Genomic DNA, 27478 nt, shown 5'->3' on the forward strand with positions numbered 1-27478 from the left:
TTAAAAGCATTTGTGCCTTCATATGTTATTGTACCGATACTCGCAACTTCAAGGTGCAGTATACTCGTGGGTTGATTGCAGGTATTCAGTTTCACATAAAATGTTACGATCCATCGTTTCCAAGCCTCCTTTCTAATCAGTCTATAAAATTGCTGTTGAAAGGCGTCTCTAAAGCTCACCCTTCTTCCCCTGACCTCAGGCAGCCTATCACTCTCGGTATTCTACATAAACTAGTGTTGACACTCAGGATAGGGGTTTTTTCCCCTTACATAGACACACTTCTGGAGTCTGTTTTCCTGTTAGCTTTCTACGCATTTCTCAGATGCGGTGAATTTGCTACTCTTTTTAAATCCTTCAACCCCGATAGTGATATCACTTTCTCTGATCTGGCCTTTCACGCTAATCATTACTTCATTCAGGATAGGGGCTGCAACCACGGCGGCCAATCAAGGAATGTCTGGCTGCGTTGCATACCGGCGGAGATGCCGCGTATGCCGCCCCTATGTGCCATACCGGCGGAGATGCCGTGTTGCCGGCCCGAGTTGCCGTACCTGCGGAGATGCCGTGTTTGCCGGCCTGAATTGCCGTACCGGCGGAGATGCCGTGTTTTACCGGCCTGAGTCGCCGATGACCGAAATACGGGCAGTATTTCGCATGCTGTTTTTTCATAATATGGGCACTTTAAAGTGCCCATATTATGAAAAAAACACTTTTTCTGGGATTTGGGGTGTTATGTTGTGTCTCAAACTTACACAAAAAAATACAAACTTTGAAAAAAATCCATCCATGCTGTTTAGAGTGAGATACGGTTTCTGAACGTGTCCTGCCTTCAGTCTCTGGGTGAGCTGTTCAAAATCGGCACGGCTTGTGACGTCACAAGCCGAAACGAGCAGGCTAACCGCAACCATTAGCTCGTAGCATTAGCATGCTAACCCTAATGCTAACACTAGCATGCTACCTCGTTCTCAATAGCAAAGCACTGCTACAACACACACAAGTTCACCATAATCTACAAAAGAACTACTTCCATGTGCGCCCTCATTTAGAAGTCTCCCAGCTAATCCTGCCTTGTAACTGACCAAAGTTGTAGAAAGAGCCTTTCTTTTACTGTCTATGGAGCTAGCTAACATCTGAGCTACTGAGCATGTGCGAGTGCAATCAAAGATAGTACAGAAGAAGAAGAAGAAAAGAGGTCTCACTCTGTAGCTAAAACAGAGACCAGCTGAAAAGAGGATCTGCAGCAGTGAGAGAGAGCGGTGCAGTACAACAACAATATGGTGTTTTTTGAAAATTAAACCATGTAAACCTATTCTGGTACAACCTTAAAATACAATTATGAACCTGAAAATGAGCATAATATGGCTGCTTTAAGAGAACGAGCTCTGCTCTCTTTACCTGCCGCTAACACCGGCACAGCACCACAACGCCCCTCCCCCATAACTCTCCTCCCATCACAAGTATAGCTACTGACAGGTTTCTAGGCAAATCACACTAGAGCTTAGATCGGCCCAAAAAATCAAGCCCGAACCTGCCCGAGCCCGAGCACGTTGCGTCCGAGCCCGGCCCGACACATTAACTGTAATTATGAGCCCGAGCCCGATTTAAACCAGACAATTTTTTTAATACGTGGGCCGTTATAACTGACGTTCTCAACTACAATTCAGAGTTGTTTGAACTACAGAAATCTGTTTAGAATAATACAACAAGGACGAAGCATGTAAACTGCTGTTTGTTTATTCAGAATGGAACGGATCGCAAATGGATCTGAATGAAGAAACGTAAAAAAAAAAATAAACAATGATGAACAACATATTGTTGTCACTGCCCACGACTTGTTTAAACTGCTTCCATACCTCCGACTTTCCTCCACACTTGCTCAAAGGTAATTCTCCTGTTTTTCTTTTTTTCTTTTTTTCTTTACATCTTCAAGCTCCCGGTGTGATGCGTGCGAGAGGAGGAGACTCCGCGCATGAAGTGCTGCATTTTGTAACTGCAGCCTAACTTTTGTAGGCTACACAGTTGTTACTTTCATATAGCCTATATATATATTTATAATATTTCTGATTATGGCATAGCTTTCTCCCCACCCAAATAGGATAATAAGGTAATGGATAAAAAAAAAATAAAAAATTGCTTGATCAAGGGTCCGGCCCGGGCCCGGCCCGGCCCGAGGATGTGGCGGAAAATAACGGCCTCGGGCCGAGAATCTAAACTCTAAATCACACACTCACTAACAGGCATAACACGTTCACTGACATCTCCTAAACCAGGGAAAACACAGTTACTGACAAACTGCCTTAGCTGAACATAACAGTTAACATTATCATGTAAACCAGTCCAGTACAATATTTTTTAACTGTTTAACTGATAGTGTTAATCGGTCAAAAATATTATCGGTTAATAGTTTACTTGGACATCCATATATACACTTGCCTGTAAACGAAAACAAGTATTTCTGTGGTATTTCTGGATAAAAGGCATAACTTTTACATTTCTCATCCGATTTCACTAAGTTGGGTATAATTACAGGCACCTTCGACTGGGAGGCAGTTTGTGGAGAGACTGCTGAGAAGGCTTCAGGAAGTTCTACAACGTCAGCCTGTGGATTTTGACTGTTTACACTTTTACGCAGTGTTTTACACTTACACTGTTTTAAGTCATGAAATGGGACTTGTACCCTTGTGCATAGGCCGGTAGACATTAACCCTCATGTGTATTATCATTGCATTTAATTTGTTATGCAATATAGTCAAATTCTTACTTGAATATATTTATGTGTTATTCATTGAAACAGTACAGCTTTAACTGTTTTGCTGGAGTCCATGTACTGTAAATGCATGTCATTTCAAACACTGTTTAGGATCAAAATCAGTATTACATATAAAGTAAAGTGGTGTGTGTCATTTTCCAACAACAAAAAACTGGTTTTCCTGTGTTATCCTGCCATGTTTATGTGTGAAGAATCACATAGTTAAGTGCAGTCTTGTAAAGCTATCCGCCACTGTCCTCGGAGGGAGTCACTGCCTGTTAATGGCTGCCCTCAGTTCTGCCATAGTCTGCGGCCCCAGAGGACACTGGATGGATGGTAAAATTACTCCACTGGCAGACTCTCAGTGTTGGGAAGGATACTTTCAAAACGTATTCCGTTACAAAATACAGAATACATTCCCAAAAATGTAATTTATAATGTATTCCGTTACTCAATCTGAGTAACGTATTCTGAATACTTGGATTACTTCCACATTGAATTGCATTTTGTAGTGCAAGTGTAGGAATGCGGCCATCACATACAGCTTACTAAACAGGCCTATTCTGGTGTGTTCTTCTGTTCCAACTGGCTGAATGTGTACCTGAACAAGCAGATAGATTTTTGTATTTGTAGTCCCGAACTGCATACTACAAAAATCTAACCGCAGTCTAAACTACCACAAGCTAATTTTAGCTAACGATAGCTAGCATGTCAAACGGGGCTAGTCAGTCTTTCAACGGCTCCGGGGCTATAAATCAGCACATAGGAGAATGTAAAGTCGCACGTCAACTATTAAATAGCAAGGTGACAAGTAAAACTACAGCAGACGACTACCCTTGGCTAATTAAAAAAAAAAAAAAAAACATACTTTAAGATGCTTCTTCAGGTTGGAGGTGGAGTAATTTGGACGCTGAAAGGAGGTTGGTTGCTGGCAAGCAGAGGTTGCACTGCACAGTTATATTTCGTTCTCCCTGTTCTCTCTTTAATGTGAAATGCTGTTTGAATTTCCAAGATAGAAACGCATTCCTGCCCTGGCTCTGTTGTGCCGGTTCCGGCTCCATCTCTACCTCTATCAGTGATCACGCAAATAGCTCATTTTTTCGTTTTCATATTGGGGCTTTTGGGAAATGCATGGAGTTGCCTTCATTTATTCAGAGAGTGAATAAACTTGTGAAACAGAGAAGTATCGTCATGTAATCCATTGATTTCAACAATGTAACTGTATTCTAAATACCAACTATTTAAATTGTAACTGTAACGGAATACAGTTACTCATAATTTGTATTCTGAATACGTAATGCCGGTACATGTATTCCATTACTCCCCAACCCTGCAGACTCTTCTGTCACTCTTTTATGGTCAAAAATTTTATGGAAAAATCTTGTATATCCTGTTATTGACAAGTAATGTTAAAAGACTCTGCAGTTGCTTTTGGAATACTTCACAAAACAATTAAAGTTTTTTTTTTAAATATCCAAAACCAAATTTAAAAAAGGTTTAATTGAACATTTTTCAGTTATACCGTCGTATCTGAGGATGCCTGTGGAGGTGCGGTCTCTCACCATATGCAAATTATATGCAAATTATCCGTAAACCACGCCCTCCTTGTCCCTCCCCTCAGGCCCCTCCTCTCTACTCCAAAACAGTGACAGAAAGTTGAAACTGAAAACCAAGGGGGTAAGCCCATAGACAGTATATAGAGCTGGTAAGTCCCGCCCCTTCCGTAAAACCCCGCTGGACCTCAAAGTTGAAAACCGTCAATGCAAGTGAATGGGAGAAAATAATTATTTTCTGGTCCCGTTTGAATGGTGCCATGAATGTGAACATATGTTGTCTGTGAATTTTTTATATAATTTTTCATGTAACGAGTTTGACAGTATATTGCATGATTCTTCGGCTAGCCGTTGTGGAAAAGACAAAACTAGAAAGACTACATGTCGCATATGTGACGTCACCCCATAACGCATTTTCCCTCCATAAATCACGGTGCGATAATCTATGAAGACAGATCGAGATGCCTGTGTGTTTTGTACCCAAATGTCACCATTCATACAAGCTTTGCTTTTGCTACAGTAACTGCTACTAGCATTTTGCTAACGTGCTAGTTAGCTATTAGACTCACCGAAACATTATAACGCTTTTCTCTTCGACTGGCGTGGACAACGCTGACCATCTCCCCACTTGCGAACTTAAACCCCTCCACATGCCCAGACCTGAAGTGGTTTTCACCACGCTCAATTAGTTTGTCCTCTCCCTGAAAGAATGCGGTGAAGTGCACCAAAGACACAGCCATGTTTAGCGGGATCCATGTGCTAGTGGTGGTGACGTATATAAAACGCGTCAAAAGCAGCGAAGAGCTGTAGTCCACAAAGTGCTCTCACACAAAGTCTAACCGTATCAAAATTCTACCCGCTAAATTGAAGCATTCTTTACACGAAAAATTATATAAAAAATTCACACACAACATATGTTCACATTCATGGCAAAATTCAAACGGGTACAGAAAATAATTATTTTCTCCCATTCACTTGCATTGACGGTTTTTACACTTTGAGGTCCAGGGCGATTATCGGAAGGGGCGGGACTTACCAGCTCTATAAGAATGTTATCTCCTTACATATACCTACGCTCTCCGTCTCTGCTAGATTGGGAATGATTGAGATTTCTCTTGGCACAGCTACCAGAAGACTTCCAACTTTCAGACAGGTTGCTCACGTTACATTTACGTCGTCTCTCTCAGTTGGAGGCTGCTCAGTAACGCTCAGCTACGGTGGCTCTGATACGGTGGCTCTGAAGGGCAAATCACGACGGCAAATAGGAAAACACGACGGCAAATAGAAAAACACGACGGCAAATAGGAAAACACGACGGCAAATAGAAAAACACGACGGCAAATAGGAAAACACGACAGCAAATAGAAAAACACGACGGCAAATATGAAAACACGACGGCAAATAGGAAAACACGACGGCAAATAGAAAAACACGACAGCAAATATGAAAACACGACGGCAAATATGAAAACACGACGGCAAATAGGAAAACACGACGGCAAATAGAAAAACACGACGGCAAATAGAAAAACACGACGGCAAATAGAAAAACACGACAGCAAATATGAAAACACGACGGCAAATAGGAAAACACGACGGCAAATAGAAAAACACGACGGCAAATAGAAAAACACGACGGCAAATAGAAAAACACGACGGCAAATAGAAAAACACGACGGCAAATATGAAAACACGACGGCAAATAGGAAAACACGACGGCAAATAGAAAAACACGACGGCAAATATGAAAACACGACGGCAAATAGAAAAACACGACGGCAAATAGGAAAACACGACGGCAAATAGAAAAACACGACGGCAAATATGAAAACACGACGGCAAATAGAAAAACACGACGGCAAATATGAAAACACGACGGCAAATAGGAAAACACGACGGCAAATAGAAAACACGACGGCAAATAGAAAAACACGACGGCAAATAGGAAAACACGACAGCAAATAGAAAAACACGACGGCAAATAGAAAAACACGACGGCAAATATGAAAACACGACAGCAAATAGAAAAACACGACGGCAAATAGAAAAACACGACGGCAAATATGAAAACACGACAGCAAATAGAAAAACACGACGGCAAATATGAAAACACGACGGCAAATAGAAAAACACGACGGCAAATAGAAAAACACGACGGCAAATAGGAAAACACGACGGCAAATAGAAAAACACGACGGCAAATATGAAAACACGACGGCAAATAGGAAAACACGACGGCAAATAGAAAAACACGACGGCAAATAGAAAAACACGACGGCAAATAGGAAAACACGACAGCAAATAGAAAAACACGACGGCAAATAGAAAAACACGACGGCAAATATGAAAACACGACAGCAAATAGAAAAACACGACGGCAAATAGAAAAACACGACGGCAAATATGAAAACACGACGGCAAATATGAAAACACGACGGCAAATAGAAAAACACGACGGCAAATAGAAAAACACGACGGCAAATAGAAAAACACGACGGCAAATATGAAAACACGACGGCAAATAGGAAAACACGACGGCAAATAGAAAAACACGACGGCAAATATGAAAACACGACGGCAAATAGAAAAACACGACGGCAAATAGGAAAACACGACGGCAAATAGAAAAACACGACGGCAAATATGAAAACACGACGGCAAATAGAAAAACACGACGGCAAATATGAAAACACGACGGCAAATAGGAAAACACGACGGCAAATAGAAAAACACGACGGCAAATAGGAAAACACGACGGCAAATAGAAAAACACGACGGCAAATAGAAAAACACGACGGCAAATAGAAAAACACGACGGCAAATAGAAAAACACGACGGCAAATATGAAAACACGACGGCAAATAGGAAAACACGACGGCAAATATGAAAACACGACGGCAAATATGAAAACACGACGGCAAATATGAAAACACGACAGCAAATAGAAAAACACGACGGCAAATAGAAAAACACGACGGCAAATATGAAAACACGACGGCAAATAGGAAAACACGACGGCAAATAGAAAAACACGACGGCAAATAGAAAAACACGACAGCAAATAGAAAAACACGACGGCAAATAGAAAAACACGACGGCAAATAGAAAAACACGACAGCAAATAGAAAAACACGACGGCAAATAGAAAAACACTTCAACAAATCAATCGGAAAAGGTAGGGCCTATCTAGCAGTGGACGGACCCTCCTGATTGGACAGACGCACTGTCTGTCTTTCGCGCTCCCAAATCACCCACAATCCTATGCGCGCGGCTTTGCCGGCTCGTTAAAAAAACAACAACAATGGCGGACCTAAGTGGGAGTGGGAGCGGCATCGCTGATGGCACAATTAACATTTAAATGTAAGTATATTTAGTGTTTGCTGTACATTTGTTATCACCGTTAATGTGTTACATCAATGTCAAGCGTTACGCATTAATGCTGGTACAAATTGCTATTATAATTAGGTAGATACACCCCGAGCTAACGTTAAGCTAACTGAACCTATCATTTAACATTAGGCTGTTAGCTAGCTAGCTGTGTTGCTGTCTTTTATGCCATTTGTGTTCGTAAAGTTTAATGTCCGGTGGCATTTTCATCTCTTTTTGTAAGCCGTTACTGTATATGCGTAATGTTAGCAGAGATTTAGAAATTGGTGTGTTTATCAGTTGTAGCTGCAGGATTGGAGGTAAAGCTGCACCTTGTTATCTTCACTAGCAACGTTAAATGAAAGCTAAAATGTATGAGTAGTTTCCCATGTAACAAGTATAACATTCCGTTATAGCATTTATAATGATAAATATATTTTTCTTGTGTTTGCTGTCTTTTAACAGGGACTAAGGAACAAATGGAGGCTGCACTACAACGCTGAAGTTGGCATCCGATTCGCAGCTTCCGATTCGGCAGTTAAGGGGAAATTTAGGGGAACTTAAAACTGTCCGATTCAGCAGGGAAACATAATTTACATTGCTAAGTGACTGATCCTCCGTTTTTTGAACCTCTTACTGTATTGAATGAGTGTTAGTCATTAAGGTAAATTATTAATTATGTCTAAAACACACTTTTAGATTTGTGAAAGCTTTGTCTTTATGAGAACACAATAAAGGGAGATTTCACCGTTTTTTTTTTAAACTTGTCAAATCAGGACTAAATTATCCCAGAGAGTCTAAGGAGTCTTAAAAACACAGTTTGAGATTTGTGAAAGCTTTATTCTATTTGTGAAAATGCAATAAAGGGAGATTTTACTGTATTTTTCACATATAGACTACATTGGACCAGGTCCAGATCCAAAACACAATACTTAAGACTTGTCAAATCAGGACTAAATTATCCCAGAGAGGCTAAATAAACTGTTTTATTTTATTGCCACAGCATGGCCTTTGCTAATTGACATTCAACGTACAAGTCCACGTCTCTCCATGTCATTTCTTATATCCATGAGCAGGTCTTCCTTCTCACTTCAAAAGAAAAGTAGAAAAAGTTATTTTTACCTTTTGGAAATCAATCCAAATATCGTCAAAGATTTGCCAGTGGTTTAGTTTACTCTTCAAATCCTTCTCCTTCAACATAAGTGTTGTTTTCTCACCTTTCCTCAGAAAAAGAGGCAGGACTGAGTATTAAGATTTTTTTTAATTCATTTTAATCATAGGCCATTGTCTCAGGTGAGGAGCAACCCCACTTCTGGGGAACGCTGGGTCCCGATCTTCTTTGATGATGAAACCCAGCTGGACAGGATTGTGAAATACCTGTCAAACTTCCTTGACAGCTGTGACACACTCTCTGATAAAGTGTGCACCATGGTGTCTTCTGACAGGATCAAATACATCCTAAATGTGTTGCTGTCAGAGATAGGTCCACAGCAGTTCCACATTAGCGGCCACTTTGGACAAAAGTGGTAGTATTTTCACCACACCTGCTGTCGTAAAGGTCTTTTCTTTACGGTGCTGTATTGCCCACTGTAGATTACCAAGTTTGCGTTACCGTGTTTACACAAGTACAGGGGAAGACCTGCTCATGGATATAATAAATGACATGGAGAGAGTGAGTTAATTCTTGTCCAGTTTTGACAAGTTTAGGTATTGTGGTTTTGGATGTGGACTTGGTCCAATGTGGTCTACATATGCAAAAAACAGTAAAATCTCCCTTGATGACATTTTCACAAATAGAATAAAGCTTTCACACATCCCAAACTGTGTTTTTAAGACTCCTTACTCTCTGGGATAATGTAGTCCAGATTTGACAAGTCTAGGTGGATCTAGACCTAGTCTAATGTGGTTTATATGTGAAAAAAAAACTTTATTGTGTTCTCATAAAGACAATAAAGCTTTCACAAATCTAAAAGTGTGTTTTAGACATAATTATAAATTTACCTTAATGACTAACACTCATTCAATACAGTAAGAGGTTAAAAAAACAGTTTTAAGTTCCCCTTAACTGCCAAATCAGAAGCTGCGAATCGGATGCCAACTTCAGCGTCGTGGCTGCACTAGCGTCACCAGAAGGGAGAGATGAGGAGGAGAGGGAAAGCAAAAGACAAGCAGGGAGACAGAGGCCAAAAGAGATGTTGAATAGATTATTTGCTATATTAGAGATTGCCATTCAAAAAATAAATGCATTAAATTAACTAGTTTGTCTGTGACTTTTAAGTTTTTGGATGTGTATATAATATAAACTGTTTTTCAATGTTTATTTTTCCATCAAATTATGACCTGGACACAGGAAACTTCTGAGTAATTATATTCAGATGCTACCTGTTTTAATAACTAGTTAGGTATACAACCTCTAAAAAGACATTAATGAAACATGTATCTTTATTATAACATTTATTCAAACATTACTATATACTGTACACAAGTATATTCAACATGAAGCGGCGATCAGACTCAGCTCCCGATGATGGTGTTGCTTCCGGACTGCAGACAGAAGGAGAAAGATTAGGTTAGTCCAGTAGTTATCCAACCTGTCCTGGTAAGATTAGAATTGTATCACAAGTATATTTAAGCATACTGAAACATGAAGGTACTTCATGTAACTGTGTAGTGGTGTCGTTTCTTCATCATGGTCTTAACTGACAACTGTTGACCATTTAACACACTTACACCTACCTTTACTGTGTTAGTGGGTGTTTATCAATGGAGGTATTATGACTTTTCATATGTTGGTTGTAGCCTTGTAGCTTGTGTGTTTACAGTACTATTTACCCTTTCTCACTTGCAGTTTAATGCATATCATACTGCCTGTGGTAGCTCATTAGCTGGTAGCGTTTACCTTGTAGTTGCTGAGACATATTTTGCACTGCATTTGTCTGAAAGCTAGAAGCTACTGGACAATGAGCTAATGTTGCATACATGCAGTAAACTACAAGCTAATGTAAACGGTTAGCTACTGCAATTCTCCTTACCGGTAAGTGTTATGACTACTACAAACATGAACTCCCACGAGTTTTTAATTTATTGACATGGGATAAATAAGACAAAACGACTATTGCTTACATTAAAGCCTATCGGTGTCGGTAACGTTACCTACCTTTGCACATTGCGAGCAAAGTTCCTGACAGAATATTCTCCTCCTGCAAGCAGACTGACGCCGATTCACCAACAGCACAGTTCATAGTTCCACATCCATTTCGTCCAGTGTTTTGAAATGAGAAACGGCTAGTCCGTCTGTTAAAAGCATAGACAGTGAGGCACTTTTATTTTTTCACCTCTCCTTCCTGTCAAAAGACAGACAGTGCGTCTGTCCAATCAGGAGGGTCCGTCCTCTACTAGATAGGCCCTACCTTTTCCGGTAGAAGTTAATGCCGTTGTGTTTTGTGATTTGTTGAAGTGTTTTTCTATTTGCTGTCGTGTTTTCCTATTTGCCGTCGTGTTTTCCTATTTGCCGTCGTGTTTTTCTATTTGCCGTCGTGTTTTCATATTTGCTGTCGTGTTTTTCTATTTGCCGTCGTGTTTTTCTATTTGCCGTCGTGTTTTCATATTTGCCGTCGTGTTTTCATATTTGCCGTCGTGTTTTCATAATTGCCGTCGTGTTTTCATATTTGCCGTCGTGTTTTCATATTTGCCGTCGTGTTTTCCTATTTGCCGTCGTGTTTTCATATTTGCCGTCGTGTTTTCCTATTTGCCGTCGTGTTTTCCTATTTGCCGTCGTGTTTTCATATTTGCCGTCGTGTTTTCATATTTGCCGTCGTGTTTTTCTATTTGCCGTCGTGTTTTCCTATTTGCCGTCGTGTTTTTCTATTTGCCGTCGTGTTTTCATATTTGCCGTCGTGTTTTTCTATTTGCCGTCGTGTTTTCCTATTTGCCGTCGTGTTTTCATATTTGCCGTCGTGTTTTTCTATTTGCCGTCGTGTTTTTCTATTTGCCGTCGTGTTTTTCTATTTGCTGTCGTGTTTTCCTATTTACCGTCGTGTTTTTCTATTTGCCGTCGTGTTTTCATATTTGCCGTCGTGTTTTCGTATTTGCCGTCGTGTTTTTCTATTTGCTGTTGTGTTTTCATATTTGCCGTCGTGTTTTTCTATTTGCCGTCGTGTTTTCCTATTTGCTGTCGTGTTTTCCTATTTGCTGTCGTGTTTTCCTATTTGCTGTCGTGTTTTCTTATTTGCCGTTTTGTTTTCATATTTGCCGTCGTGTTTTCCTATTTGCCGTCGTGTTTTTCTATTTGCTGTCGTGTTTTCCTATTTGCTGTCGTGTTTTCCTATTTGCTGTCGTGTTTTCTTATTTGCCGTCGTGTTTTCATTTTTTCTGTTGTGTTTTCCTATTTGCCGTTGTGTTTTATGATTTGTTGTTGCGTTTCTCTAATTGCTGTGGTGATTTGCCCTTCAGAGCCACCGTATCAGAGCCACCGTAGTTTTTTATTAAAACCTTATCTTGTGCGGTGGATATATTATTATTATTATTATTATTATTATTATTATTATTATTATTATTATTATTATTATTATTATTATACTTTAAGGTTCATTTCAATGTTAATTTATTGTCATTCCACAATTCAGGGTTACACAACGTTTCTGTTCACACTGCAGATGTACTGTACAAAAACTAGGTTGGTCTTCTGTCGATATGTCATGAATAAATAAAGTAATACCGATAAGTGGAAGCAAAGCCCCGTTAATATAATAAACCCATGAGGAAGGCTAGTAGGAAATGCAGCTGTTATTGTCATGTTATTGCTCTTTCAATAAAGTTGCGTGACAAAAAAAGTCTGTTACCATAGTGACATGTAAACTGTCAAACTGACTTTGCAAATAGCAACAGTGGCTAGCGGTGTTTTAGAAAATAATAATGACAATTGTTGTTTGTTATGAATACTAAAGCATGGTTCACCCAGAGTGAGAGTGACCGTTACGGAGGGAAGTGAAGTAAGTGACCGTCACAGTTGATGTAACGTAGTCTTTTCCCATGAAACGGAAAGTTAACGTAAACGTTAGCTAACGTTAGTACCTTGCTTATCGAGGAAAGCACATGCTTTGTGTTAACAGTTAACGTTACCTTGCTATTCATTAACCGTAGCCGTCTGTGTGAAACTCACGCAGCGGCAGACAGGATGTCTTTATCCCGGATTCAGAGTGTGAGAGTGGCAGCTGTGCTGGAGGACTGCTCCGACCAGTTGGACATACTGGGACATACCCTGACAGTGCAGATGGCCAGGGAGCGAGGCACTGCAGCGGCACAGGTGACTTACTGTGTTTACAGTCCAGTCCAGACGCACATCTGTCAAACAGCTGGCAGCTGCTTTGATCTGACGATGATGTGAATGTTTTCATGCTTGCTTATTCTCCATTTTAAGATCTTACTGAACAACTGTATTGACAAAATAATGTATTACTGCAACTATGTGTGTGTGTGTGTGTGTGTGTGTGTGTGTGTGTGTGTTTAGGAGAAAGCCAGACTGGCCAAGCTGAGAAGAGACTGGTGAGTGAGTAGTGTACAGACAAACAAACAGAAAAGACATTATGTTGCTTAAACATTTTTTTTTGACTAAGTTTGTCTCTTTGAATCTCTCCCTGCAGTCAGTCAATCTCGCAGCAGGTTTCCAAGCTGTGTTTGGAGCTGGAGCAGAAGCAGAGTCTCAGCTCTCTGCTGCAGGTGGTGGAGGACGAGGAGCAGAAGAAGAAGGCTAATAACACCAGAAGGTTCATCACTGCATTATTTGGAAACAATACTCATAATACGAATCTTAATCATTACAAGAATACATAACTATAAAAGGTAATTGTGTAGACACAGTGTGGTGTGATTTTTTTTTAAAGAGCAAATGACTGCTAGAAAGAAAGGGTAGAAGAAGGGGGAAAAAAGGAGAAAGATAGGAGGAATTTTGTGTTGTATTAGTAATGTGAGTGTCTGTCCACCCAGAGAGGAAAAGATTAAGCTGGAGAAAAGAAAAGAAACTCTACAGAGACAGAAAGAGGAGATCAAACAGAAAACGGAGAAACTGACGGTGAGAAAGTTAGAGCAGATCCATAAACCAAATGGTCCTCATGAATTGCTGTTAGGAGTGAGCGAGGATCTGTTAATCTGGGTGCATAATCCAAGGTGTCCAATTCCCCCCCCCCCAGGAAATACGCTGGCTGGCCAAAGACCTGAAGCATCAGCTGAATGAGCAGTCATCCCAGATTGCCAACAAGAACAAGCTTATGGAGAAAAACATGGAGCTGCAGCTGCAGCAGACACAAAGGGAGACCAGCGAGACCGAGAAGCTGCTGCAGGACAAGCTGGAGGTGGGTCCAACAGTCCGTCCATGCCAATCCTGTTCTGCTTAGTCCCACACGCCTACTAGGGCTGAACGATTAATCCTTTTCAAATCAATTATCGCGATTTGAAAGAATGCGATCAGCTAATCGTGAAGACCACGATTAATCGAATGTGCAATATTTAGTTGGTGTAACATATGGTTTAACATTTTTTATTCCTCTTTTTATTATGATATGGACTGTTTTTCTTAAGATACATTCTGGAATAATGATACATATCACAGAGTGTTAAGAGAAATGTCCTATTTTCAGTGGATTTTTCATTTATTTTTATAACTTTATTTAACATGATCGTAGAAGGTGCAATATGTAGATGCTGCTATTAAAATGAGGCATATCAGAATTTTTTGTTCAAACAAAGGATTTTTTTTACAGATCTTTTTTTACTGGAATAGTTTTTTATTATTATAACTTTAGCTTTTGTGATAAATGTTGTCTGTTTCACTGTTTACTGTTCCACACTTATTAAAAGAAAAACACTTAATGCTGGCAGTTCATATCTATGTTCTCATCCTTGCATAAGAATATAGAGCAGGTTTGATGGTGTCGTAATGCTCCATGACATGTTTTATCTGTTACAAAGTGAATATTGAATTTTTTTTTTTTAATCGCAAATCGAATCGTAATCGCAATATCTGGCAAAAAAAAAAAATATGCAATTCAATTTTTTCCCCAAATCGTTCAGCCCTACTCCCTACCAATCCCACAGAAGGAGATGTTTTCAGATTGATCCACTGTCAGAGTACAGGCATGACTTCCTCCGTCTGTTTCTCTTTTCCATTTCTGTCCAAAATCGGAGGAATCGTAGCTCTCTTAGCATGGTCTAAAATGATCCGATGAGCATTGTTCTTACATTTTTCTCAGACTTATGTGTTACAAATCTACACTTAGTCTCAAATCTCCTTCCCCCCCAGCTGCTACAGAAAAAGCTGACGGAGGAGAGGAGAGTTCATGAGGAGTCGGAGAAATTCCTGCAAAATCGACATAAGGTTGGTACAGCAACACCACTATCAGTGTTGTAATGTAACAAAGTACAAATACTTCACTACTGTACTTAAGTAGAATTTTCACGTATCTGTACTTCGTTATTTATATTTCCAGAAACTGTTACTTTTACTCCACTACATTTCCCCTAAGCATCTTAGTTACTCATTACTACAAAATATAATCAGAAGAAATTTATTACACTGAAAAAAAGGAAGTTTGGTGAATCATTGCTCCTAGATTGCCAAGATAATGTACGCTCCGTTCCAGTTGGTGACCTGATGCCTGTTTGTTGCCAAGCAAAAAAAATAAAACCACAGGCCAAAACTAAAGAAGAAGAGGAGGAAGCGTAATGACTGATAGTGTCATGGAAGCACCTGGTGCAGGCTCTTTGCCATGGTAACAGACGATGACCACCCCGACGACAGCGGTGATGAAGATAACAATACACACCTTTGGCCATAAAGTTCATAATCAAAGTTTTTTTTACTTCTACTTCTACTTAAGTACATTTAATATCAGAAAATTGCTATGAATACTTAAGTACTGTAAATATCAGATACTTTAAGACTATTACTCAAGTAATATTCTAAAAGGAGACTTTAACTTCTACCAAAGTCATTTTCTGGGAAGATACTTGTACTTTTACTCAAGTATTGCTTTTGAGTACTTTATACAAGACTGACCACTATAAACAACAGACTAATGTTATTACAGTTATTATGTGATTGTTGCTTTTTGGAGTCTTTTTTTTCTACCATTAGTTAACAGTTGTAGTTGGCTCCCAGTGGACTTCTTTAGCAAGTTTACTCGTTAAGATATTTGAGTGTTATTTTTTTTTATTATCTGCTCTAGACACACAGTTTTAGACACAGATATGGTGATAATAGTTGAGGTGGTTCGGGCATCTGGTAAGGATGCCCCCTGGGTGCCTCCCTAGGGAGGTGTTCCAGGCACGTCCAGCTGGGAGGAGGCCTCGGGGAAGACCCAGGACTAGGTGGAGGGATTATATCTCCAACCTGGCCTGGGAGCGCCTCGGGATCCCCCAGTCTGAGCTGGTTAATGTGGCTCGGGAAAGGGAAGTTTGGGGTCCCCTGCTGGAGCTGCTGCCCCCGCGACCCGACCCCGGATAAGTGGACGAAAATGGATGGATGGATATGGTGATAATAATGGTCCAAAATGATGTGAAATTGCATATTTTCTTTTATTTAAAAACCTAACCTAACAACCTCCACTGTGGGAAACCACTGTGTTGTTGATTATCACAGCTTCCTTGCTGGTAGAGCAAGCTTGAACGCTTGAGGTTTTACCAGACGCAACAGAGGCAACAGGAAGTGGCAGAACGGGGGATGTTAACCCTTGTGTTGTCTTCGGGTCAAATTTGACCCATTATCAAAATTTTGTATATCAGAAATCTGAGTTTCCTTTTAACTACCTGATTTTAATTACCCCAAAATAACACAGCTGATTCCATACAACGCGCTTTGCAAGTACCACAAATGATCTGATCTCTACTCTCATTGAATTTCTGGTGTTTTATTCAATTTCTTAGCATTTGAAGAATAAAATTGAAATGTTTCGAAACAGTATTCCTGACTAACGTTGACATATATCCTTCCTTTAATATTAGTCTAAATAATTCGTAATTTCTGCTTTTTTAACTCAAAAGTTAGGTATCATTTTCATTATAAATGAGGTTTATTGAATATGACTTCCACAAATAAGTGGAAAACTAGTTGTAAGTTGGTGTTAGTGGTGTTTATACATGGTAGTGAAAATAAGCACTAAATGTCAAAAAAGCACCAAAAACATTTAAAAAAGCGCCAAAAGTGACCAAAAGAAGAGACAAAAAGTTTCATACATAAGACATAAGTTATATTGGGTTAACAAGTTTATTTGGTTCATTGTCTATTTTATTGTATGGTCTTGAATATTATTATATAGTTACTGTGTCATCTTTTCTTGATTTTTGTCTGGGTGTGTGGTGATGATGAAGGGGGGTGTATGTTAATGTTGCGAATTGTATGTTTTGTATGTTGTTTATAAAATAAAAAAAATGTTAATCACAATGCTGTTGTTGTTTCAGGAGTTGCAGCAGCAGCTGCAGCAGTGGCAGCAGCACACCACACAGATGTTGCAGGAGAAGGAGCAGCAGCTCAACAGCGTGCGCTGCAAAAGAACCGTGAATTTGGACCGACTGATGGAGATGAAGAGGAGGGTGAGCAGCTCCTAGTGCATAACATGACACGGCGAAGAGCTGCCGATGCTGAGCGGGATGGTAAACGTTAACGAGATGCTGAATTGTGTTCAGTTCAGGGAGATGGAGCAGGTGGTGATGGAGGACAGGGAGGAGCAGGAGAAACTGCGTCAACAGCAGGCACTAGCCACATCTGCTACCAAGGTAACAACATCCAGTCACCACTCAGATCCATCCTATCAGATCAGTTGACCAGGGGCTGTGGTACAGAAACGTCTTAACTTGCAGATCCTATGTTAACTGTTTGGTAACCATGGTAAATACACAAGGGCGTAACTTTTGGTTCAACATTGACGGGGGGGATCTTCACTTTTCACACACTTCATTTTCTGCATTCTGGTGAATGTTTCTGCAACAGTCTATGCCTTTTCTGCATCACTTCATGGTGCAAATGTCTTTATTTATGTAAAGGAAATCAAAAAAATTTAACAGTTTTGATTATTGGGGGGGTTGTAACTTACGCCTGTGGGTTAGGACCTAATTTAGGAAAAAAGCCATTACAGATGAATAGTTCCTAAATCAATGTTTCTATCCTAACCAAAGATAGGAAAAGTGTATTACACAAGCATCCTAACATCCAGTCAAGTCCTAAATAAACCCTCTTAACTTTAGGATAACCGTTGGACTGCCCTAACTTTCACTTTAAAGCTCTTTTTTTCTGCTAAGTTCCTGGCTTTCACGATCAACTGCTGGAGGGCACTAACAACGGCCAGCTACGTGACACAGGCCACTAAAACGATGAGGACTGGCAAGTTAGATCGGCCGTCCTATACACAGAGTAGGCAATGTCAGGCGCTGGCAGGCAGACACACAGCTGAAAACCTGGCAGGTGGATGCGGTGGAGACATACTTTCCTCGCCCCAGGCACCTGCAGACTTGTGCATGTACCAGTCGTGCGGACGTGCAAGCCGTTTCATTCTAGGAAAGTGGCTGCATGTGTCCACAACCATGCACGAAACATCATTGCTATGCGACTAGTACAAGTCCACTACTGTCCGCATAAGCGGAATGCTCAAAATATGTCCCAGCTTGGGACCTTTTTTTTTTACAGTCTAAATGGCTGGGACCCATCCCAGATCTGGGACTCCGTTCCCTGCTTGTTGGTTAATGGTTAATGATTGGCTAGTCTCACATTGCCAGACCTTCCTCCACAGCACTGCGGAGGAGGGTCAGGCTAGTCCACACAGCATTCTGGAATGTGTGAAAAACGTGCTCTGGTTTATTGGCATTTCTTTAAACCAATCACAATCGTCTTGGGCGGTGCTAAGCTCCGAAAGGAGCAACAGTGCCTCTGCAAAATAGCTTCGGGAAGGAACTAGTTTTGGTGGAACATTGGTGATTTTAGACCCTTTTTTTAATTTGATCTCAGCCCCCCTAAAAATGATTTTAAAAAAAAAGAAGACTTTGATGTATGTTTCAGTATGTTTAACGAGTAAAACGACAAAGTTGTTTAGCTTGGCGAGATGAGAAAGTGTAGCATCAGCTGCTAGGTAACAGACATAAAAGTTGATAAGATAGCATGAAATAAGATAAGATCACTAAAGTTAGTTAGGATTTGCTTCTTTAATACCAAATTGGGAACTCTCCCTATCTTAATAAAAGAAAGAAAGGCCGTATTAGAGAAAGTTTCTGTGATACGGCCCCTGATCCCTAATTGTGACCCTGGTCTGTGACCTTTGACCCTGCAGCTGCAGGCCTGGTGGAGAGGCTGCATGGTCCGCCGGGGCCTCGGTAGTTTTAAAAAAGAGGAAGTCAAGAAAGGAAAGAAGAAGAAGGAAGGAAAGAAGAAAAAGAAGAAATGAGTTTTCTCCGAGTCATTGAAATGATGTAAACAATTCAAAAATAATAAACAGTCATCTCTGTATCTTCTTTGTACTTTCTTTATTATTGTAAAAAATGTTTTTGTCATTTCAAACATACAGTATACAACAAAATCAAATTCTTAACTTGTACAATATTTTAGAAGAACAAGAAAAGTAATACACTGTGTGAAGGTAACCTGGAGCATATTGGCATCATATCACATATAAACATATCAGCAGACACAATTGTAGCACCTTGATTCAAAGTCCTCTTATTCCATATTTTATGTACAGTATAAATGTGAGAAGTCAAAATGACTTCCAGCAATGAACACTACTAAGTAGTCTACTGTTAAGGACCATAGGTCATACATTTTAACATAAGTCAACGCTTTATCATGACATGATAAAGATTTTAGTCAGACACCGTATTTTAAATACTGTTCGTCCATGCAATCACATAATACACAACACAAACAAAAAATAAATCCTGTAGCTAGTTGTCTTCCCTAACAGAGTATATCTGTCAGAATATCCGACATCAATTACAGAAAGATCAGATGATCATAGGGAGATGAATCAACAAAATGTCACATCCACATAAAAATTTCCAGCTGCTCCCAACTTTATGTCCCCACATCTGACAGAGGAGCAGAAGAGCCCGCATTGCAAAACAGGAAAGCCCTTGACTGATGAGGATAAAGTTTGGGGAGCTGACGTCTGTTTGTGCGTGCTGACACACAAGTTGTTTGAATATGTCAACTTGGGCTCTGGGAAATTGTGATTAACGTTTTTTATTAAGTCAATATATTGAGATTCTAAGTCAATATTTTAAAGTTTCTCATTACTTTGAGATTCTTAGTCAATATTCTGAGTTACTAAGTCAATACTTTGACTATTCTGACATTTTATAGACAATTTAACAATGAATCAATTACAGATGTATTGCTAATTTAAGTGATTGTTAAATGGGCCCTTAAATAATGCTAAAGGAGTAGAAGAGGCAGACATTATGTCTGTAGTTAACGATACAACAAGTCGGAATCAAAAGACTGAGACAAAATGTCAAAACAAAAAATCTGATCTCATACTTAGAGCTTAAATTATGATCTTCCCAAAGATGACAGAGTTGCTAGAGTGTGTAGTGTGTGTGTCCGCTCCGTGTGGCCAAAGCTTCACACATGCGGTACTTCCGTTTCAGTGGAGTGGGTCTGCACGGCGTGCATGTAGTTGTTGTCTCCGATGATGACATAGTTGAGACGGGAGCTGTGGATGTTGATGCTCCGAGGCTGGGCGGATGGAAGGGGAGGACCGGGGGGAGGACGAGGAGGAGCAGAGGTCTGTGCTGCCCCCTGCTGTCCACGGCTGCAGCTGCACCTGGCCTGACCTGTTCCACAACAACAAATGAAAGGTTTTCACTTCACTCATGAATAGGGCAGTGTTTTCCCTAGCTCAAGAACATTTGATGTTTTTAAATAAAAAATAAATAAATTCAATTTCCCCATATATTTTGTCTCTTTGTGGGTTTTTGCATCTCTTTGCAGTCGTGTTGTGTCTCTTTTTTGCAATGTGACATCATGACTTCGCATAAACATACACGCCACTTTCTAAAGCCAAGAGGCGTGTTATCTATACGCATTTTGAGCTATCCGCGTGTATGTCTACGCCGTATACAGCGGACGGGTTGCAGACTGAGCTCAATAACTGGCGTATGTGTGACACGCAAATTCGTATACCTTTTGGCGTGTTATCAAGACGCAGACATAATCGCTTTTCAGACGGTTGGGTTTAGGAAACGTGACCTGTGGGACTTGATCCCCGGTCTCCTGGGTGAAAGTCCTGTGTTGTTTGACCACCCCAACCAACCTCCCTATGCGGATTTTCGCCCTTTCATACTACGGCTGCTACGGCGTAAATTGACACGCAAACGCAAGGTAATGTAAGTCAATGGAGGCCAAACGGCGTTGATAAACACGCTAAAAAGCGAGTATGCGTCTTGATAACACGCCAATAATGGCATCGAATTGGCGTGTCATACATACGCCACTTCATGAGATCAGTCTGCTTTTTTGTCATTTTCTACGGCTTATATACTTTACAAATGAAATAAATGTCAGACTGACTGGCTGACATGTGATGTGCATTCTTGTTAGAAAAAAATGTGTTTTTTAGAAATGTCATGATATATTGTCTCTAGAAGTGTGTTATTCAACTTTTGTTTCTGTTAAAGAAGGAAAAGAAAATCACAATACTCAATACTATCGAATCGCAATACTACTAGAATCGCAATACAAATCGAATCGGCACCCATGTATCGGTACAATAGCATTATCGTCCCAGCCCTACAAAGTACAGTATCAATTGCAGCTAAAAGTGCTTTAAATTCCTAGAAATTGCTATGAAATAGGTTTGGCTGTTACCCACCATGCCTTTGGCGCTCAGATTCCTGCATTAGAGGCTGACTCTCAGCCACCGCAGATTGGTACGTGTCGTTCCCGATGACGCAGTCGATCAAGGTGGAGTTGCTGATGTTCACAATCAAAATGGTAGATGGTGGATTCTGAAATGCCACTGTTTATGAGTGGGCAAGGGAGACAATGGGGAAAAAGGAAGAGAATATGAGAATGGGAAGTTGTTGTTCCAGAGTCATGTAATAGCAGAAATGTGTCACAATCACAAAGTTCCTCAACATTTTGCTGACAGCCTCAATGAAAAGCAACAGCAAATAAAGTGTTTGAGATTATGAAAACTGATTGACTCAGTCCACAGATGATGTTCAAATTATCCTTATTCATGTAAAACATGTCAACAGATTAGTTTGTACAAGCAGCTACATAAAATGATGGTAAAAGCACCGGTATGTTTCAAGAATTCAAAGGTTGATTTGTCACATAGACCAGCAATATTGGAAATGCAATGTGGCCTACAAGGCTAGTGTGAAAAATGAGCATAAGAAAAAAGAAATGTCCCTTAAATTGTAAGAAAACAGACCAACAAAGGATCAAACTAAGAGATTTGAGGAATGTATAATCCTGGACGTTTTATTGTTAAAACAGAAATCAAAAATAAAGAGTTGAACTTACATTGTGTAGTTTTAGCCCCTGTAGGTTGATGAGGTTGAGCTGTAAAGACAGTGAACGAGGTAAAGGTACATTTGTTACTCACTCCACATTTTCTTTTGGCACACATGTTGCTGGCTTACACAGTCTCGCATTGCCAGACCTTCCTCCACAGTGCTGCGAAGGAGGGTCTGGCTAGTTCACACAGCATTCTGAGATGGGAGAAAAACGTGCTCTGGTTTATTGGCATTTCTTTAAACCAATCACAATCATCTTGGGCAGCACGGGGCAGACCCAAGGAGCCTCTGCAAAATAGCCTCGGGAAGGAACTTGTTTTGGTGGAACGTGTACGTTCAAAAGTAGTTTTATTCGTGCAACAGAAAACTCAGATTGGACAGATAGTCTAGCTAGCTGTCTGGATTTACCCTGCAGAGATCTGAGGAGCAGTTAACCATAGTCCTCACAAATCCACCAGAGTTTAGAACACCAACACAAAGAAAGAGGGAGGAAACGGACATCTGGCCAAAAAGAGTGAAATCCCGCAGAATTTCCGGCGGTAACGGAGCAATCCCGGAAGTGGAACGCCGTGGATATAGACTAGGCTTACTAGGCAGTATGACGATACAGCAGTAAAGATAAAATAAGTATTTGTCATGTTTTCGAGAAACAAAGGCTCTATAACAGTCATATCTAAAGATACAGTCTGGACCATGACCTGACATGAAAGCAAGATAAGATGAATAAGATTGATATTATAAAAATGGATTTTTACCTGGGCAGAATGTGACCTTTTCACACACTAGAGCATCTAAGGGCCAGCAGAATATCTGGAAGGCTGTTCTGCAGCTCTTCTGCACCACCTGGACCAGTCTCTGCATGTTGGAGGCTTTACAAGTCATCACCTAAAGGATAGAAGCAGACAGAAATCCCCCTCAAAATTTCCCACATAACATCTCATGGTCTGAGTGGACTTTTTGTAAAAATAACAGCTCACACCGCTAGAGCACCTGGTGCTCAGCTGCGTTTTTATAGGTCATGTATACTTTCTCTTGCTGGGGGCTGGGGACTTTTCTTCTGTCACTGGAACTATGTTGGAGCCAAACGTTTTATCACAAAAACACATTAAGTTTAGTATTTGTTTTATCCATCTTGGAAAAATGATGCGTGTATGTGTTGTCTAATACAGGCTATACTAGCAAGATGTCAGGGACCCTTGGTGCATGCATGGTATGATGGAAGTCAATTGGGGGTGGGGTGCTCACAACTTTATTTGCATATTTTCCACAAACGTCATGTGACACAAACAATTGTAGAACAGTCAGGCATCATACTTTCAAAAAATATAAGTCATTTTCATTTCAATGAACATTACAATCTTACAGATGACATAACATAAGTAAACTTAAGAAGAAAGAGTACTTGTAATACAACTAAAACAATAAATAAAAAAGGATACATAAATACAAAAAAGATTGAATTGAAAGGTATGCTATATCACATTTTCTTCAAAAATCTTGTAGTATACCAGCTGTATAAATACTTCTCTTATTATTAATAATTTGGAAATTTGAAAATGTAGCTTTATGGATATGGTGGTTGTTTTGCGTCTATATTATGACGTCATACTAAGTGCTTAATTTGAATGGCCAGGAATCAGGAACATTTACATCTAATAGTTAACATTTATTTAACGGCCTCCTCACACTCCAGGCAACCATGGCAACAGCACGGAAGTCAAGTTTCCACTTCTGTTCGCGCGCTCACTCCATCTCGCTGTGCATAATCAAAGAGCTAGGCCTAACATAATTAATTCATTTACATAGGCTAGCTGTAGCTGACGTCTTTGGTTACTTTGATTCACTTTAAAAACTTAAAAACGCACCGACCTGCACGCAGCTTGCGATTCGGTGGTTAAAGCAACACTAAGTAACTTTTCCCGCTGGACGAGCTGTAGTTCCAATGAGACAACCTGTAGGGGGGACCAAAGCGGGAAAAGTTACATAGTATTGCTTTAAGGGGAAATTTAAAAGGCAACCTAAAGCTGAAGTTAGCTTCCGATTCAGCAGGGAAACATAACTTATGGCGTTTTTCCACTACATGGTACCCACTCGGCTCGGCTCAACCGCGGTGCCCCGTCCTCCATTTTCCGTTGCAGATTTAGTACCGCCTCATGCGTGAGGTGAGCGTGGCTGGTCGCCATAGCGATCCCGGAGGAAACTGACGTGAACTAACGCGACACACACACAGACCGAGGAAGGTGTGTTGTTTTTGACTCTCAGCATGTGGCTGTTTGCCAGAAGACACATTTAGTTTCTAAAGAAGCTGGAGGCAGCAAAAAAAAAACCACACAGCTGGCTAAACTATTTAAAAATGGCGGGTTTATTCAGGACACCCCCCTCTGTCGCTTTCACGTCACCATTTGGTATCGCCTCAGCTCAGCTTGCTTGGAACCTTGACGGAGATGGTACTAAATAAAGTACCTGTTGGCAGGTACCAGGGACTTTTTTTCGTAATGTAAAACCAAAAAAGGCAGGTAGGTGAGTCGAGCAGGTACCATGTGGAAAAGCGCCATAAATAAAGTACCTGTTGCCAGGTACCAGGTACTTTTTATCAGAATAGAAAACCAAAAAAGGTAGTATAGAGTCGAGGCGAGTCGAGTCGAGCTCAAGCAGGTAGGCTACCAAGTAATGGAAAAACACCATTACAATGCTGAGTGACTGATCCTCCGGTTTTTTTAACCTCTTGTGTTAGTCATTAAGGTAAATTATTAATTATGTCTCAAACACACTTTTCAGATTTGTGAAAGCTTTATTCTATTTGTGAAAATGCAATAAAAAGGGGGATTTCACTGTTCTTTCTCATATCTAGACCACATTGGACCAGGTCCAGATCCAAAACCACTACACCTAGACTAGAGTGTCTAGAAATCTGGACCAAATTATCCCAGAGAGGCTAAATATTCTTAAAAACGCACTTTCAGATTTGTTAAAGCTTTATTCTATTTGTGAAAATGCAATAAAAGGGAGCTTTCACTGTTCTTTTTCATATGTAGACCACAACTGGACCAGGTCCAGATCTGGTCCAATGTGTAGGCTACCACACCTAATACCCCAGGTAGCCTACAAATGGGGAAAACATTAAACAGGTGTCAGTTGGGAAAATATAAAAGAAAAATCTTACCTGATTGAACGGCGTTCTTTCTTTCACTTTTAAATTGCTGTTATTGAAGGGACTCGGAGCTAGGGGGTCAGCGTCGTCCATCATTCGTGCGGTGCGGTAAGATAGTTCTGATTTTAAAAGCGACTGCAACGACTGATATAGGAAAACAAACTGTCCAGGAAAGCCCCAGTGCATGGGGTTTTCCGTCTCATCAGGCCGGCCTCTCTTGAAGCCCCTTCGTGTCTTTTTGACAGCGTGGGAGTGTACGTCACTACGCGTGTTTTGGACCTACAAACGCTTGCACGAGACTTGTGTTTGTGTGTAGTCTCGCTTTGCCAGACCCTCCTCCGCTAAAGGACTTTCAGTCTGACTGACACAACAATAATACTGCAACTGCTATTTAATATGAGATTATGTGATACATTACTTCAGACAATTATTTTGTTTGGACACATTGGCTATTTTTCTATTTATCGCTGGTGTTCCTTCACCAGCTCTGTTCTGATGCCTTCACTGCACCTCGTATATTCCTAATTCCAAGCAGGCCTATCCTACGTTGGTACTGCACAGTATGTTAGGATTAATAAAACAAATGGATGTAAGCGAAACTAGATCCGTAACTTAGGCTACATGCTGTTTGGACATACAAGGCTTTCACCCAAGATAATAAATAAAAATAAATAAAACATATCATTTCTAGTTTCTTGCTTTCACGGAAAACGGGTGTTTGCGTCTCAGAAGTAGACTAGGCTACTACTTGAGGGGACCGATGTTTACGTTTTATTTTTTTTCATCATGTTAAGTAGGCCTACTTTTTATTTTATAATATATTTATTAAATAGGGGTCCAAGCCCGAGTCTGGAAGAACCGGCGGTAGCAAGAGCTACACCGTTCGCACAGCAGGGCTGTGGAATTGTTTGGATTATTATTATTATTCTCCGCCTAAAACTCCGACTACAGCCTAAACCATATAAGGTGGGGTTGCCATTTTCAGGACTGGTCTAAAACTCCGCAAGGACCTCAGACAAAAAAACGTCCACCACTAGGTGGCGCTATAGCAGAGATACACGTTTGGCCCTATAACTCCCAAACCTACATCACACATTAAAAATACACATATCCACGCGTTCCCTGGATCCAGCTGAATCTCCTGATATAGGCCACGCCCATTTCCGCCTAGACTTTTGTGAAAAATCGCAATTTCTCTAAAACCTACTTTTTCGATCTCCTAGACCATGCGACCGATTGGCACGAAATTTGGCAGGTAGCATCTCCAGATGGGCCTAACAAAAAGTTAATAAAAAGAATTTTGATAAGATAAAAGTTGCGCATATTACGCACAAACAAATTTGTGTAGCTAACTATGAAAACACCAACTTTGCCATATCTCGGCCAAAATAAATGCTATCAACGCCAAACTTTAGATTCTTGTTTGACATGACCCTCTGGAGGTCCCCCACACGTTTTACGAAAATTGACCACTAGGGGGCGCTACAAGTACAAAAAGTTTATATCTCATGAACGGCTCATCCGATTTTTACAAAATTTGATGGGTACCATCTAGGGACACTCCTGAGGCCAACCCTAGAGTGGGGTACTGAGGGGTCAAAGTGGGCGTGGCCTATGGGACCCACGTTTAAATTTACCACTTACATTAATGTGAACAACTTTAAATTTACAGGGTAGATAGACAATGGGTCATGGACCACACCTACCAAAAATGAACGAAACCTGGTACGTAGCATCTCCAGATGGACGTAACCTAAAGTTACTCAAGGAATTTTGCTACGTTAAAATATGCGCATTTGACGACCAAACACATTTTCCTAGCTAGCTACCACACACATATCATATCTCGGCCAAATTAAATGTTATCAGCAAATAACTAGAGTTCAAGATCCCACTACGATGCTCTGTACCAAATTTGGTGAAGATCGGCCTTTAGGGGGCGCTATAAGCAATGTTTATTTGTTTTGGCCAATAACTCAATGCATTTTAATGGAAAATTTGCAATTGCAATATCTCTGCCACAGTAAATCCAATCAACACGAAACTTGTGCCAAATTTGGCGAAGATCGGCCATTAGGGGGCGCTATAATCAACGTAGACGAGTTTTGGGCCTTTTACTCAATTTAAATGGCATATTTGCAATGGGAATGTAGGCTAC

General features: G+C 40.4%; 2 protein-coding genes across 5 annotated transcripts; one reads left to right on the forward strand and one right to left on the reverse strand.

Moving 5' to 3' along the window:
* The first annotated feature begins 12499 nt into the window (after window positions 1-12499).
* On the forward strand, window positions 12500-19155 carry iqcg (IQ motif containing G). Of its 3 annotated transcripts, none has more exons than XM_031322664.2 (10): window positions 12500-12658; window positions 12810-12972; window positions 13177-13211; window positions 13310-13432; window positions 13653-13737; window positions 13856-14017; window positions 14965-15039; window positions 17121-17252; window positions 17346-17435; window positions 18980-19155. In XM_031322664.2, the coding sequence occupies exons 2-10, from the start codon at window positions 12844-12846 to the stop codon at window positions 19091-19093; spliced, it is 945 nt and encodes a 314-aa protein (XP_031178524.2). In that variant the 5' UTR covers window positions 12500-12658; window positions 12810-12843; the 3' UTR covers window positions 19094-19155. The 3 variants fall into 3 exon arrangements, with proteins under 3 accessions (XP_031178524.2, XP_031178523.2, XP_031178522.2); XM_031322663.2 differs by having other exon boundaries at window positions 12833-12972; XM_031322662.2 differs by having other exon boundaries at window positions 12501-12658; window positions 12843-12972.
* Window positions 18129-26143, reverse strand: si:dkey-29h14.10. Of its 2 annotated transcripts, XR_004898670.1 has the most exons (6): window positions 25333-26143; window positions 22925-23054; window positions 22177-22215; window positions 21518-21664; window positions 20166-20480; window positions 18129-18140 (listed from the first exon to the last, which is right to left on the reverse strand). XR_004898670.1 is itself a non-coding variant. In XM_031322665.2 (5 exons), exons 1-5 carry the CDS (start codon window positions 25504-25506, stop codon window positions 20269-20271), a joined length of 702 nt encoding a protein of 233 aa, XP_031178525.1. In that variant the 5' UTR covers window positions 25507-26143; the 3' UTR covers window positions 19942-20268. The 2 variants fall into 2 exon arrangements, 1 of the variants encoding a protein (XP_031178525.1); XM_031322665.2 differs by lacking the exon at window positions 18129-18140 and having other exon boundaries at window positions 19942-20480.
* Between the last annotated feature and the right edge of the window lie 1335 nt (window positions 26144-27478).

Source organism: Sander lucioperca, chromosome 10 (genome assembly GCF_008315115.2).
Source record: "Sander lucioperca isolate FBNREF2018 chromosome 10, SLUC_FBN_1.2, whole genome shotgun sequence".
NCBI lineage: Eukaryota > Metazoa > Chordata > Actinopteri > Perciformes > Percidae > Sander > Sander lucioperca.